This window comes from Histoplasma capsulatum (genome assembly GCF_000150115.1).
Source record: "Histoplasma capsulatum G186AR genomic scaffold supercont2.17, whole genome shotgun sequence".
Classification (NCBI taxonomy): Eukaryota; Fungi; Ascomycota; class Eurotiomycetes; order Onygenales; family Ajellomycetaceae; genus Histoplasma; species Histoplasma capsulatum.
This window is the reverse complement of record NW_025544817.1, coordinates 8352-24091: the sequence shown is the minus strand read 5'-3', so window position 1 is coordinate 24091 and position 15740 is coordinate 8352. Positions and strand designations below refer to the sequence as shown.

The window sequence follows — 15740 nt, the reverse complement described above, 5'->3', positions numbered from 1 at the left end:
ATTTCAGCCAGTAAGAATCAAAAACACGGGTGTGCTTATAGTGCTGCCGAACCATTTCGACATCGTCCAATTCAATGCTTGCATAGGGCCCTCTCGCTGTCAAGAGCGGGTTCAACTGATGTGCAATACCCATTAAGTTATTCGGACATGTTCTGACATCATAAAATATCAGGCCATCGGCAGGGTTTGCGCTGTAATCCTGAGAATAATGATTCTGAATCCAACGGTCATGAAAGGTTAACGGACCGACGGCCAATAGTTCCAGCGGAGAAGAGAACCTGTGGAAGTGAAATGCCCAATCGAGAAACATGGTTGCGATGCTTTTGGTTGCGTCGATGACAAAAGCTGTTGTCAATAAGCGCCCTTTCGGCATAAGAAAATCACGACAGTGAAGCGTTTTCAGATGCGGGAGCCGTAGCATCGCATAGGGTCTCCGCGAGTGGATCCTATCGAAGCCCCGACCCCTCACGTAAAGTAGTCGCATGTTAAGGACGACGCTGAGTTCCTGGAGATTCGGGCAGGTCTGACTCAACAGCTCAAGAAAAGCAGGTTTCCCCCGAATATCATCCTCCAGCCCAAAGGGACGCTCATGTCGATTTTGTTTCCGAACTTCCCAGACGAGAACTTTTAAAGTCGGGCCATGTGCATACATGAATCCTGTGTGGTCGATCATTGTATTTTCGGGTTCATCGTCAAGGAGCACGGATAGCAGCTCTAGGCCAGTAAACGAAGTTAGAAACCGTACTAAGGCGATCTTCAATCCTAGCGTTGGACCTTCGTAACGGATACAGAACTCTTTCAGTCGCATCCGACTAAACACATATGGAGACATCATATGAGGCGCGGGCATTGATAGCACGTTCAAAAGGCCTTCTGTGCCGACACAGGACACAAGGCTGAGTCTTCTGAGATTATACAAGTCGAATGTGGGGCGCAAGGGGGCCAATTGATTTTGCAGCGGAGTCATGTCTATGCCAATGATATCTAATTGTGATAAATTGCCGAAGGTTACTTGCGCTTCGGCTAGTGGCTGCAAAACTTCATGTAAAGGCATCTGAATATATGGTGGATTCGACCTAGTAGTGGCGTTGCTGTCCACGATGAGGACTAGACGTTCATCGCCAAGCACGAAATGAGAGAGACGCCGGGTTAAACGGGCAATCAACGATATAACCGATGGGTTAAGGATTTTATTGCAGCCAGAGGCCTGAAACGCAGAGAACCCTATTCTCAACCTGGGGAATTGGTCCAAGCTAGGGTGTCCGGGGAGAATTGGGATTTCGTCACCCGTAAGCGTATATGTCTCGATCCCCATCAATGTATCGACATGGGTGTTAAAAAGGGAAGCGAAGGTATCGTGGTCCATTTTAAATAAATGAAACCAGCTGAGAGAGGGAAATTAGATAAGCCCCCTCAAGAACAAGCAGATTTTGGCCCATAGCTTACCGGACAGTTCGGAGACCGGAAGTATTGGAAAACAAAATTCGCATCATCCGGTTGAAGAGAATGGAATATTCGGTAAATAAGCGCTTCTGCCTCCATTCTCCAGAGCGACCAAAACGGTAAGGAGCTCCTATACTACATACACCTAGAATCCTTCTGCGTTTCGAATTTAGGATCGAAAGGTTTTGTACTAGAGACATATTACGTGAACCCGCGGACATAAACCGATTTACGTCCTGGATAAAGCCTTCGTGTTGGGCGAGGCGGAGCGAAACCGAAGTATATATGTTTAGACGAGCAGCATAAGACATGGCTCTGACCTGGGCCAAATTGAGAACATCTCGTCTTGAAACCTATTAATATCGATTAGCAGAATATCCTAACACGAAATAACGAGCAGAGTTCAACGAAATACTAACATATTCCAAGATCGCGCGCTGAAGTTCAATTGGCAATATCTCCAGTTTGGACGTAACTTGTGTTGTTTCTGGGGTGTTTATATGCCCCAACGCAACAGCAAGGCTTTGGCCAGAGTTCTGATCAGATGCCATCAGCAAGGAGGACCAGAGCAAGATTAGCCAACTCAGAAGACCGAAGGAAAAAAGCGAACGACGTGAAATGGGTATAGGGGGAAATTTTTTGCTGAATGCTTTCGGGTTCCTCGGGGGACTGTAAACGAAACGGAAGAACTTGGTTTTAAATAAACATCATTTCCTTCTGGGAACATGCCTGATCGCCACAAGATTGTGTAAGAGGGAGGGGAGTAGGCAAGCTTGCAAAGAATAGAGTATAATCGAATAGGTGGAGGAATCTTCATGAACCTAGAGGAAGATAGATTAGCCAATTGTAAAACGATGCTGACAATGGCCACGAAATCCCATTCAAACAAGGAAACCAGCTCATTAACAACACTATATCTTTTCCCCCTTAGCTTCTTCAAGACCCGTTATTGAACAAACTTTTCAAAACAGACTCGTCTGGGGAACAATGGAACAGAGCAGCATACCCTGTCATGCACTTAAGAGCTTCTGAGAGATTCCACTGTCCTCACCAGCTTTCACACCCAAATCAAGTAAATAGCCAGCTTGATCAGACACAATGGTGAACATCCTGGCCAGTCCTGGCTGGACTCTGTGCAGGCAGACATTCAGCTGCCATATTGGCAATCAGGACCAGCCAGTTGAAGAACTTGCATGCTGGAGAGCACATTGCGTGTCCCCAAGCAACTAGCAGAACTCAAAGAATTGGATGTCTTGAGTTGATGCATAGATGAAGAAATTTCTGCCACATGATAATACTCTGTCCTTTCCCTCTGGTAGAGGAGGATAGAATAGTGAGATTGTGGGAAAAGCTGTTGGTGAATTCAAAGCTTGTGTATTATATAGAGTTAAAGCCATACACGAGCCAACACCTTTACCAGCGCAGCCAAACCGCTGGCAGCGAGAGAAAGCAGCATGGAAGATAGTAGTAGTAGCCTTTCATAGAAAGGAATCCATGCAGTGCACACTAGTATGTCTTTATAGGCGCCCAGCCCAGTGTGTCCAGTCTTCGCAGACAAAGAGAGGAGAAGCTTAAAGCCATTTTTCTCCATGCTGGGCTTTAAGGAAAGAAAGAAGAGAAAAATCGTGCAAAGAAAAAAAAAGAGCAGAAATATGAAAGAAGAAAGGGGGGAGGAGAGAGAGTCCAAAGCCATTCAACCCTTTTTTATCCACACTGTTTGTTACCAAAGCTTTGACAATTTGCTAACTGATGATAGTATACATGTTAGAAGGAAATCTGAGGTCAGTCTGTTCCCCTGCTCCATCCTGAATAACTTTGGACCCTCACTACACATACCCAATGCACAACTAAAGTTAAAGAAGAACAAGGAGATAGAAAGAAACTTCTAATAGTGAAAATTAATGAGAAAAACAAAAATAAGTTGTTTGAAGGCAGGTCTTGAACAATCTAAGAAAAATAATACAAAATGGTGAAGGAGTTTATATGGACCAAATTCTCAAAAATACTCGTCTTGTATCACGTGATATTTACAACGGGACAGGTAAGCAAAAATATCATCCAACTACTACATGAAACAAGAAACGAAGGTGTAAGATTACAACTCAGCTTGGAGGTGGGATTCCAGTCCTTCAAGACACTCGCCGTAACAAAGTAAGTGAACACAGTCCGGGCGCATCTCGACATGCTGGTAGAGCGAGGAGAGGCGATTAAACCCAGTTTGGCAGGCTGGGCAAAAGAATGGGTTCATTGTGTCAAACCCTCTGAAATATTCGTCGCTGTCCATATACTCGGTGGCTACGTAATTCAGCTGCCCTCTGTCTGTGAAACACGTTCCGGATTCGAGATGGATTAGCATGGAAGAAAAGGATGAAAACATTCTGGTGCATCCGTAACATTCTCGGTCTCGCTCCTGGTGTGTGATCATATGCTACGAAGGTTAGTAGAGAGTAGATAGAATATAGCATAAGCAACGGGTATGGCAAACACATCTGCAAGTGCAAGTGAGTGCATGTCGGGGTGCCAGGGACATACCATCCGCCGATTGTTGTCGTTCTGGAAATAGCTGCCACACTTTGCACACATGAAATGCTGGTTGATATCATGCAGTGTGAGCGCATACTGATCGCGCGCAAACCAGTTGCAAGGTCGGCACCAGTTATGGTGATCCACATTATGCCTTGCCCATTCATCGTATGTTGCAAAATCCTCGTCACAATAATCTCTCTCGCAGACGTTATGCGAAGATGAATACTTCAGATGGTCATTCAGCGCCCTTGCATGTGGGAATACCCTTTCGCAACGGCAGCACCAGGAATGGGCAGCGGAGTCACGACAGTGCTGGGCCAGGGCAGTGAGAGATGTTGTGGTTTTGTAACAGTAGGCACATTCATATTCGGTCCGGCCGTAGTTGTTTCGGGTGATATATGGTCCTAGATTCACCATTTTTGCTCGCTGTCGAATAGCCTCGCCGGCAGATACGGCAGAGAGACCAAGTAGATGGGCATCGGGTGAAGTAGAGATAAAACGGGGATACACGATTGTAAGGTGCTGAATTGATCCCCTTGAAGAAATTTAAGAGAGCTCCAAAAACAGATAACTAATGAGCATGCGAATTAAAAGTTTAGCTAACTTAGCTTCCCCACAACATTTCACATAATAGGCCAATTGGCGGCCCATTCAACTTTCAAAAATGGCTCCAAACTGAAGGTATGGCGCAGCAATGATCTATGGGTTGAAATATTTGCACAATGGTGTTCAATCTGAAAGAAAAATACAAATAGAACTATATGAAATATGAACAAAATGCAACAAAACCATGAGGATCTATCTATCTTGGATCATGCAGTTCGGAATGGAAGAGGCTAATTTCGCACTAAAACAAACTCTCCGGCGAGTCGGTGCCCTTAGCTCTGAAACCGATTCAAAGCCAATATGTAGTCAAACTAGTGTAACGTACTTCACCACTTTTTGGGACACACCACTTCCTGGGACACTAAATCACATGATATAGTACAGTTTGAATACACCAATCAAAAGAATACAACTTCAACCTCACACACTCATAGATTACAGCTGCTTGATGTAGTATTTAATAATAATGAATATAGATCAACTTACTTTAGCAGCTTTAGTTGTTCAAAATTGTGAACTCAGTCAATGAGAAGCTGTCTGACTATATAATACTTCTAAATATAAAAGAGTAGATATATATTATTTCTATTTACTCCAGTCATATCAAGTCTGTGTGTAACATCTAAACATCTCAAAATTGATCTCTAGTGCAAGTACACTAGTCTGGAATAGGTACCCTAAGGCAGAGTTTTATATCATGTGATTTAGTGTCCCAGGAAGTGGTGTGTCCCAAAAAGTGGTGAAGTACGTTACTATTCCGACTTAAGCTTTAAGGGCCCTAAGTCCCTTGAGGATCCTTTTCCCACAACTATCTTTGGTGCAACGAGGGGCTACATGCCCCTTAAAATGCAATTGCGCCCTCCATTATTATAAAACATATTCGATTCCGCCATGTCAGTTACAATGGTAGAAATTAGGAGGTAAGTCATAACTCCGAGGAAAACTCCTTTTAATGCTAATCACTTGGGTTGGTTGCACCAAAGAATTGTCTCGAGAAGAATGTGTGCTATCAATCATGTTCACACCACTCAGAAGTGCTGAAAACTAAGCATACTATTATTGACAAAGATTGCTGATGAAATATTAGAATGATTAAGCGCAGCAAACTTTGAAACCACTTTAACCCTAAACTTCATGACGTGGGTGGATAGATTGCCTGGTGATATTTTTGAATCAGTGATATTCTACAGCTATTATATAGAGAAACTTGAGTAACAGATATTTATAGCTTTTAATGATGAGTGCTTAATTTGCAAGACTCTGCTTACTGATAGTTATTGTGATGCTTAGGTTGGGGGCCTAGGCATTTCCCAGGGGGTTTAACTATTTATAGGGTACATACAGGCTCCAATAATAGCGGCGGCTGTTATTGTGTAATGCCCTTGCCTGCCCGTACCTGGTTGATATTACACTAGGGTCCTCATTGCAGTGGATTTCAAGGGAAAAATGATGTACTTTGATTTGAGCTTGCTTTTTTATACTGTCTCAAGGGTTGTCTGTTGAACTCTTCCTTCAGGAGGTGATCATAAACCTTCCCTATGATGCTGCCTAGCATTATTTATAGTATCTTTACGGACTTCTAAAGTTCAATAGACTCCTGGTGGTACTTCGGGTCTCTCACTTCTTCTTCAATCAATTCAAAAAACTTTGATGGAATTGACTATGCATCATACAGGATTGATATCCTCGATATACTGGCTTGCGGCGTGAAAGGGGGGCTGATAGAGGGAGGTTTTGACAACAGTCAAAAGAGTCAAGAGATAGCAAAATGACGGGCCGGAGTGGGATCGGATGGATATGGTAAAGCAGTTATACCTGATATTCACTTTTGAATTGCCCAAAGCCTAATCAGGACACGGGTGCATAAATTTTTTATATATCACCTTGAGGGGTCAATTGCCCCTTGCCTCCTGTGGGGGATAATCCTCAGCATGTTCTCGATATGGGCGCGAGAGCAGGTCTTTAGGCAATAGAATCTGTCGATTGTGTAACTTGGTTGCAGGTCTCCATGGATATCAAATTTTCAGGCTTCCTAACAACGACACTGGCAGCAAAGATCCCAGCGCAGTCGTTCGAGCGAGTGACTTGAGTCCGATCCAAGCAATAAGGTAAGAAATTCCCCAGGCAATGCAATGTTCTGGCTTAGTATTGAGAAATCCAGTGTTCCGCCAAAATTGCATTTTCGAGATTGATGATTTTGGTATTTGGGCATTGCCCTACATATTTGATTTCATCCATGAACATGAGCTGGGGGATTCAACCCATCACTGTGATAGATTACATGCAGAAGCTTTCCAGTCTTTGAAACGTGGTGAGCATCTTGAACTCCAATCACTTGAGCTGGAGACGGCCTCACTAGCAACTTTCACTGGAGAGCTTTGATGGTGAATTCTGACTCGAGGAAGAAATACTCTGAAAGGAAAGAAGCTTCATGTGGTATATGAACAAAGGCGAGATACTGTAAAGTAGGGAAGAATGTACAGTATATACCTTGTACCAGCAAAATCCATTGCGTTTTCTCTTCTTTGTGATCTGTAGAGTGAAGTGTTTTGCCTTCCAGCGAGTACAGAGTGAAAAGGAGACTCTAAAGTTCGTAGTTGACACTCACGCCTTCAAAGCACGTCGAGTTTTCAAAATACCCGATTATTATCATGGAATCCTCAACACCATCACAAGGGGTTCCTATAAAAGCTGTGCTGTGTACTAGTATTCATCAACCCACTTCGTTAACCGAGCAACTATCCGTTCATTCAGAGCCTGGTATAACGTAACGGAGTGCAATCCCTGATTGAACCTTGAAGAGGTGAGGAATGGTTTGTCCACATATGAAGGATCTTGAAACAACTCCTTTTCTTGACAAAAGCTGCGTGTGCACGATGTACCGTCACTGAACGACCATGGGATTTATATTATTCTGTTAACTACTCCGTATTTTCGACGCCAATCCTTCCGTGATTTCGGAATATTCTTGCTATTAATAACTAGCTAACTTCCCGACTTCTAGGACTAACGATTAAAATCTAACTGCTCAAAGGCTCCAGAAGAGATTTCCCCCAATCATGGGCCAGACAGCGCTTACAGTTCCTCATTCCGGCTGGAGCAGAGTTATTTCAAGTCTCCTTGGTGCGAAAACATGGTACAGCTGCTGCACACATTATGCTTGTGAGGGGTCTTACTCCTAGCCCTCGTCTGCTTGTACGGAGTACGGAAGCTGGGTAATTATAGAGGATTAAAGGCTTTGACAGTTGCGATCGAAGAGACTGGCTCATACCGCCAGCCAATTTCCCAACAATTGTTTTGAAGTTTTCAATTCAATGCAGAGAAGGAAATAAAATAATAAAAAAAAAAAAAGCAAAGAAATTGGAACATCCGAGAGGAGAGGGGAAAACGTCCGTGCAGTACACACCGAAAAGCCACATTCTCCTGGCGTTACATTTTCATTTACCTCTTGCCTTTGCCAGGACCCTGAATAATTGAAATTGCACTCCCCTACGAATAAGACGGCTGACGTGGTCGAGGGTGCCATGATCAGGTGCAAGGCGAACAGCCAGTTCGACGACACCCATGAACGCCTCCTCAAGATCGGTCGATCTTTTGATCTGTCGTTCTGTCGTAGCCTCTGTCATCATTATGATTTCAAGCAACTCCGCAGCGCTGCCGTCCTGCAGCTGAAGGCGAGGAAAGAGCATGGAAAATGTGGCCAGGTCCAAATGTTGATATTGGGCCAATCAGAACCTACGCATGTTGGTCAAAGTGAGCGTCGAACCCTTGCAAGCGGAAGGTATTTTTGGTTCTTTCATGCATGAGCATTAGCCGGCGTCGTTTTCGGCCGGTCCAATAGACGCTGCGACAGCCACGAATTGTTGGTTGGTAACCGTTTACAAACGGACACAGTGTCATGGGTTTGAAGCAGATGAATGCGGGTCGATAAATCCATCAATTTTTGGTCCGGGAAGAAATGCCGACGATGGATGAGGATTCGGAGGAAGTACAGTTTTGCCTCTTCATTTTAAAATTACACCTAAGCAACGGTTGACGGCCACTTCTTCCATCATTTAAACGTTTCTCACCACCACTCCCCACTCTCCCCACTAGCGGTCGAGACCCTGGGTGACGCTGGGTGGTAAAAAAGGGTCAAAGGGTTCAATGGGGACTTCTCGCGTATCCGTGAGAAATACAGAAGATACTCTTACCCTTACGCGACTCAAGCGGATAGTTACTTTTGAATCCGCCGGGATATGATTCGGGAAAACCGAATATGGCCAGAAAAGGGAAAGAGCATGTCTTAGGAGACAGGGACAAGAGTGTACTGCATTGATACCCGGTCCAAATAATGGGATATAACCAAGCCCGTCCCAGTGCAGAGCTGACACTTCATCCAATAACGCTCAACAAAGCACCAACATTCACCCTCAGCCGTACAACCCCTCTGTTCTCTGAGAGCCTCCTCGTTGTCTTTTCGCCCCAGCCTTCTCATTATTTCCTCACTCACTGCAACCTCTCCTCTTTCCCATTGTGCTTGGTTGATTCTCTTGTGAATTTTGAATCACTGAATCTCGATTTTTTATATCGTTGCAGGAGTTCTTCGATATACATCAATCGAAACTCCCAAGCAACTGGAAGCGAATAGTGAGGAATTGTTGACCGACAAGATCATCATGAGCGGAGGGCCAGGCGATTTCACCGGCGGAACGGGCCCAATAGCGACATCTTCATCGTCAATAAAAACAGGCCCGGCCACCCATACCATTTCAGTTGCGCCAAAGCAGAGTCCACACGGGTACGATCCAAATTCCATTGAGGCAGATGTAGGCGATGAAATTGTTTTCGAGTTCTATCCGTCGAACCATTCGGTGGTGAGGGCCGATTTCAACGCTCCGTGTGTGCCGGCAAGCCATGATGTATTCTTTTCAGGGCATTTCGAATTAGATAGTTATACAACAGTCAGTTTTCTTTCCTATTTCTCGCATCCCTTTCTCTTCCATTACCTCATTCGATATGGCTAGATGTTACTAACTCTGTTTCTCTCTTCTTAGCCTAAAATATGGACCTGGACGGTTGATACTGCGGAGGTATATCCTTCTTTTCCCTTTCCTTTTGGTCTTACCGGCTTCGCTTTCTTTCATTTCAGTTTCATGAGGGAGCAAAGTAAAGCAAATCGTCCCTCACTAACAGGACTCCTTAGCCGACTTTCTTCTACTGTACTGCGATTGGTTCATGCATGACCAACGGAATGGTTGGCGCGATCAACCCGGTATGTAAAAAAAACTCTCATAGTCCGCGATGCAAAAAAAAAAAAAAAAAAAAAAAAAAAAAAAAGCAAAAAGGAAATAAAAAAACCCCTCATTCCATGGCAAACATCTAGCTAACAAACATGACCCTTCAACCGTCCTCCCACGCAAAAATAGAATGAAACCATGTCCTGGGAAAAGCAATACAATAAAGCCAAGCGTGCGCCGTTCCAACTGGAACCGGGCCAGAGCCCTCCAGCCGAAGGTCGAGAAGGAGGTCAATCAACAGACACACCCCAAAATCCATCCCCCCACAGCCACTCTCTAAGCGGCGGCGCCATTGCCGGCATCGTTGTGGGCGCGGTAGTCGGCCTCGCCGTACTCGGCGCCCTCTTCTTCCTCCTAGGCCGCCTGGATATTTACCGCAAATGGGTCCGGTCCGAAGATGGCGCCAGCGCCGACCGCACGCGGCGATGGGCGTTATCGGCCAGCGGTGGCGGGTGGTCAACAGGCGCGAAGAGCGAGGTTGGTGGCGCGCCGCCAAGCGAGATGGGTACAACTGCCGTGGGTTCGCAACCGGGTCATATGAGCTACATGAGCGTGGATAGTTCGTTGAATAACCGACAATCGACTGCTGGGTTTAACCCATCTTCCCCTCCGCCGTCATGGGGCTGGGGTAAGCAAGGCGGTGGGAATATCAATGGCGTTGTGGAGTCGAATAGACCAGCGGATATTCCGGAACACGTACCACAGGAGTTGAGCGGTGATGGGACAGGCAACTTTGCTGAACTGGATGCCGGGACTTACCTTCCTCCTACGCCGAGGAAGTAGTAGTTGGGGCGCTCAGTTGTATATGATGGAGAATGGGCTTAATGCTAGAACGGGGTTTTATCTCTTTTGTTTTCCTGTCATGTTTTGCTAAGGTGTTACTATTATGGGTGTGTTTATACAGAAACTTATGGGAATTGCTTTTAATCTCAATGTCGATCAAATTTTGCCGCTTTTTCGGGTTTTCTCTTTCTGTGCTTAACCTTTCCTTCTCATTAACTCCCCCGTATCTCCTTGTCGCTTTGGTAGTTTTATGACTGGATGAATGGGATCACCAATGCCAGACAAGAAATATAGACGAATTTGTACATGTACAGTACATGTACAGTACGTACATAGTATGATATTTACATTTTTCGAAACATTGGAACTCCACACTAGGTACGTCCTTTGTGCCGCTGGTGTTTTTGTTCGAGGAGTGTTGAGACTCTGTGCACGTAGGAATTCATCGGTAATGTTCATCCTGAATTTGATGTGATGGAGGCATCTCATCTCAAAGCATACCTGCTCGCCCTGAGGTGGTGCAGCCAAGAAACCAGCAGCAGCAGGAACAAAAGAAGGGGGAAAGGGAGGCGTTTGGGTTTCACTCGCTCCCTGCCGGCGTGGATTCAGGGGTAAATGGGAAACAAAACAAATCAGGGCTCAGGTCAGTAACTAGCACAGCTGACTACTGACTAAGAACCAGCCATCGAGAGAGACTTGTATGTTCGATGCAGTTGAGCTCGTTGAGGAATATAGGCAGGCTTCCTACAACCGACTGTTAGTTATGCATAACTGGAAAAAGCGCCAATTGTCATTCTTTACTGAGAAAGGCAGGCTACGTTGGAGGTACGGAAGATAGTTAACTACCCAAGGTATCTGCCTGCAAAGACGATAGGCCGCTTTCCACCAAGTGGGCTGTATCCAAAAACCTTCTGACTTAATTGAGTCTTGATATTGATCATTCCTTGGGTATTGTCCATTGCGATATGTATGGCTGTACTTCGTTAACCCCGCAGAGTTTATAATACCTCCGCAGACGCTGTGTGGAGCCAATGATTTGACAAGTGATCAGTGATCTCAAAGCTAATTCATGCCCCTGGACTGGTATACTGAAAAATCTTGGGATGCTCGGGATTGAAGTTGGGTTGCCTGGTATGCCAGTCTTTTTACCCTTGAGAATTAATCTCTCTGTCTAATTCTCTAGATAAATAGTTATTTTAACTGGCAATTAATGAGTTGTTGTTTGCGTGTTGGCAAGTACAATTTGACCTCCTAAAGAATTGAACAACAGCACAGTTGTTGGCTCATTAATCTGATGTTTGACAACACATAAAATCAGAAACCATATGAGAGAGGCACTGAGTACCAGAAAGGACAGGCTATCATCCAATTTTCAGTGCTGGGCACATCAGGGCCTTTATTGCTTTTTTCATCAATGCTACTAATACTACAGATTAATTCCAAGGTTGACTTGGCAACTCACACATAGTCGAAGCTAGACGGACACATAAGGCCGTCCAGTAAAAGGGCAATTTAAAAAAGATTATGAAAAGCAAGTCATACATGCTCTTTTTTATTTTCTCTCCAGCATCCGATGTAAGAAATCCCAGGGAATATGAAAAGACAAGGGGCCGAAATATGAGGTAGGAACCACAAGTATCTATGGAAATCAAGAGGAGAAAGGAAAAGGGGGACAGAGAGCCCGAGGTATCGCCGATGACATGCTCACAGAGGAAAGCCAAAAAAAAGATAAACATTAAAAGAAAACCAAAAGGGAACGAAAATGTCGCAAAAAATGTACGCCGCAAACCATCTATCCATAAGCAATAATAGAAATACGACCATGAATACTATGACTGCGCAATCGCATTTTTAACCCACTTCTCCAACCCACCCCGTGCAATAATCTCCTGCACATTTGGCGGCAACTCGCCAACCTTGTGAGTCCATTTTTCCCCGCCCTCACCCTCCTGCACCTCAATCCGACTCCTCCTAACATCCCACGTCAACGTCCACCCGGTTCTTCGTGTGAGCGCCTTCTTGCCAGCTCCGGTACTGCTAAACGACTCCCTCAACCGCTCAATCAGCCTCGGTACCTCCAACCCCATCAGCGCATTGTTGATGCTGTTGCGCGAGAAGATATTGCCAAAGCTCCCCGCAACGACGAGTGGGATGCGCTTGGCCAGGATGGCGGTGGCGGCCTGTTCGCGCGAGCTGCCGCAGCCGAAGTTGTAGCCTGTGACGAGGATATCGCCGGCGCGGGCGAGTTGGGAGAAGGCGGCGTCGTAGTTGGACATGCAGACTTGGGCCATTTGGTCGGTGGAGATGTTGTCTTGGTAGGTGTATTTGCCGGGGTAGATGCCGTCGGTGTTTATGTTGTCGGCGTCACAGAAGATGATTTCGCCGGAGACGCATTCGGGGAAGCCTGGGAAGAGCTCAGTGAGAGCGCTGGATTCAATTCCTGGTTCTTCTTGTTGTTTTGATTGCTGGGAAGGTTGAGATGTTGAGGTTGATGATGTGGCTTCGTTGCCATAGATCTTCTCCGCATCTTCGACCATGTTATCAAGCTGGCCGATGACTTTAGCAATGGCTTCTTCAGCGGTAAGCATCCTATCCTCTTCCTTGATGCCAACTCCCTCACCGCGACTAACGCCAGCCCAACCCTCTGGCTTTTCGTACCATCCCGGCCCGCTAATTGTGCCGCGCAGCGCGCTGGCGGCGACGACTTCGGGACTAGCAAGGTAGGCCTTTGCTTCCGTACTGCCCATGCGGCCCTTGAAGTTGCGATTTGTGGCGCTGATGCCTACTTCGCCTGGCTCCAGGAGACCAGTGCCTAGGCCGATGCAAGGTCCGCAACCGGCCGGGAGTGGTTGAGCCCCTGCTTCAACAAGGACTTGCCAGTCTCCAGCCTCCTCTGCAGCGTTCTGTTCGGGGATAGAGGCGGCAGCAATGTAAAATTTGACGCCATCTGCTAGCTTTGGAATTTTTCCGTCATTTTTCTCCGCCGCCTGCCTAAAGACCTTCGCAGCAGCGGCCAGGTCAGACGCTCTGGAGTTCGTGCAAGAGACGAGATACGCTTTGTTAACCTTGATATCTTGTGCTTCTAGCTTGTCTAATGGAGTAGCAACTTTGACTGAATTGGGGCCAGAGACGTAGGGAGCCAGTGTAGAGAGATCTAGATAGAGTTCTTTGGAGTACTTGGCACCCTTGTCCGCAGCCAGCGGCCGCTCTAACACCTTATCCAGTTGAGAATGTGTGAAGCGTGTATTTGCCGAGCTTGGAAGACCGTTCACAGATGAGCCCCACATAGCTGCAGCTGTTGCTTTGGATCTCAGCCAACCTTTCAAAATGTTGTCGACAGGGAAGATGCCAGCAAGAGCACCCCACTCAGTAGTCATATTGGCAATTGTGAGTCTATCATCGATCGCTAAACTTCTCATGGTTTCCTCCGATCCCGTGAATTCAATGGCGTGATTAAGGACATCGTCCTTGTCGAACAGGCCACATAGAGCGACGATCACATCTTTACCCGTAACACCCTTGGGTAAAACACCAGTAAAGTTGACCTTTGCGACTGGAGGGATCTGCCACCACGTCTTCCCCGTAGCCCAGATACTCGCCGCATCTGTCCGCACCACAGGGGTACCGAGACATCCCACGCCTCCGTACATGTTGGAGTGGCTATCAGACGCTACCACCAAGGTGCCAGGCCAAGCATACCCTTCTTCAACCATGATCTGATGACCAATGCCGCGCCCTGCAGGATAAAAATCCACATCATGAGTCTTTGCAAACAGTTCAATCTGCTGATACTTGAGCAAATTCTTCTCCGACTTATTCTGCACATCATGGTCGAGAGTCATGACGATCTGCTTGGGATCCTGAAGCTTGGAGGCACCAATGGACATGAATTTGAGGGCCACGGGCCATGAATTGTCATGGGTCATGCATTTGTAAGGCGAGATGGTGACATAGTCGCCGGACCGCACCTTTTTACCTGGCGCCAGGCCGATGGAATACTTTTGGACGATTTTCTCGACGAGGGTCTGTGGTTCTGGGGCGGTCGCGGATTCAAGAGAGGAGAGAATGGCGGCAGTGGAAGGGTCCTCCCGCTGGGAGTGGAATACGTCTGGATGGAAAGTCCATGTTGAAGCGGAGAATGGACGGTAGCATCGTTGGACTGACAATGGGGTTCGTGGGAGAATTCGAGGAATATGGGTTGCGGCGAAAGACCGGATCTATGGAGACTTGTTAGGAGGGGGCAATCCAGTTACGGCCTTGGAAACAAATTGGCAACGTACAATCATGATGGCAGTGGGTAATATGATACACCCCACTGCTAGTAGTTGGATATAGCATTGATATGACGCCGCGATATTGAGTTGCCGTTTTTACATATTTTTTTCGGGCCTTTGGCCCACAGCCAATGAAACCTTGTGCTTACTCAGTTAACGTAATCCGGCATCTATAACTAACTAACTGGTTATAGTTAAATTAGTTATAGGTGGGTCGGGTTACGGCGTGTTTGAACCCAACCCTCACAATAACCTGGTTATATGCAGAGGTGCAGTCACTCAGCCATCAATGCCACTGCATATAACCTGATTATTGCTGGTGTGTGTTCAATTTCATATTCATATATACAGAATACTTGTATTTAGTAAGAGAAATACTATTAAATTCAGATATATGTGACTTTGTATATAGAAAGTTATATAATCACTAGACTGGCCGTGTGACCATGCATGGGACTGGGACCAAATTTTTCCTCAGTCCCATTATTAGATATCTTAGTCCTGGTCCCATATAGTGTTTAGTAAATTAGTCACTTTACACTGTTTATATTATAAATCTAGTCCCAGATCATGTTTTACTAATAAATTAGTGGTCCCAGTCCCATTTGGTCCCATTTTACAAAATGGGACCAAATGGGACCATGATTTACCCTATATAGGTTGGCAGCGATAGATTAGCAGTGATAGATTAACAGTGGTATGTAGGTTGGCAGCGGTAGGTAGATTGGCAGTGGTAGATACGTTGGCAGCGGTAGGTAGGTTGGCAGCGATAGATTACCAGTGATAGATAGATTAGCAGCAATAGATTAGCAGCGATAGATTAGCAGCA

The 15740-nt window shown here is 45.9% G+C and overlaps 5 protein-coding genes across 5 annotated transcripts; 1 reads left to right on the top strand and 4 right to left on the bottom strand.

Annotated features, from left to right (window-relative positions):
- Positions 1–71: 71 nt before the first annotated feature.
- Positions 72–1994, bottom strand: HCBG_08634 (uncharacterized protein; the record flags this gene model as incomplete). Its single annotated transcript, XM_045435683.1, has 4 exons — positions 72–115; positions 247–1385; positions 1447–1796; positions 1863–1994. The coding sequence occupies 4 exons, from the start codon at positions 1992–1994 to the stop codon at positions 72–74; spliced, it is 1665 nt and encodes a 554-aa protein (XP_045283475.1).
- Positions 1995–2256: 262 nt separating this feature from the next.
- On the bottom strand, positions 2257–3034 carry HCBG_08633 (uncharacterized protein; the record flags this gene model as incomplete). The annotated part of the gene is made up of 3 exons (XM_045435682.1): positions 2257–2264; positions 2495–2594; positions 2843–3034. The coding sequence occupies 3 exons, from the start codon at positions 3032–3034 to the stop codon at positions 2257–2259; spliced, it is 300 nt and encodes a 99-aa protein (XP_045283474.1).
- Positions 3035–3538: 504 nt separating this feature from the next.
- On the bottom strand, positions 3539–4386 carry HCBG_08632 (uncharacterized protein; the record flags this gene model as incomplete). The annotated part of the gene is made up of 2 exons (XM_045435681.1): positions 3539–3871; positions 3976–4386. The coding sequence occupies 2 exons, from the start codon at positions 4384–4386 to the stop codon at positions 3539–3541; spliced, it is 744 nt and encodes a 247-aa protein (XP_045283473.1).
- A 4847-nt stretch (positions 4387–9233) lies between these two features.
- HCBG_08631 (extracellular serine-rich protein) lies at positions 9234–10819 on the top strand (the record flags this gene model as incomplete). The annotated part of the gene is made up of 4 exons (XM_045435680.1): positions 9234–9476; positions 9612–9647; positions 9761–9829; positions 9984–10819. The coding sequence occupies 4 exons, from the start codon at positions 9234–9236 to the stop codon at positions 10635–10637; spliced, it is 1002 nt and encodes a 333-aa protein (XP_045283472.1).
- A 1647-nt stretch (positions 10820–12466) lies between these two features.
- HCBG_08630 (homoaconitase) lies at positions 12467–14957 on the bottom strand (the record flags this gene model as incomplete). The annotated part of the gene is made up of 2 exons (XM_045435679.1): positions 12467–14854; positions 14918–14957. The coding sequence occupies 2 exons, from the start codon at positions 14921–14923 to the stop codon at positions 12467–12469; spliced, it is 2394 nt and encodes a 797-aa protein (XP_045283471.1).
- Positions 14958–15740: the final 783 nt, after the last annotated feature.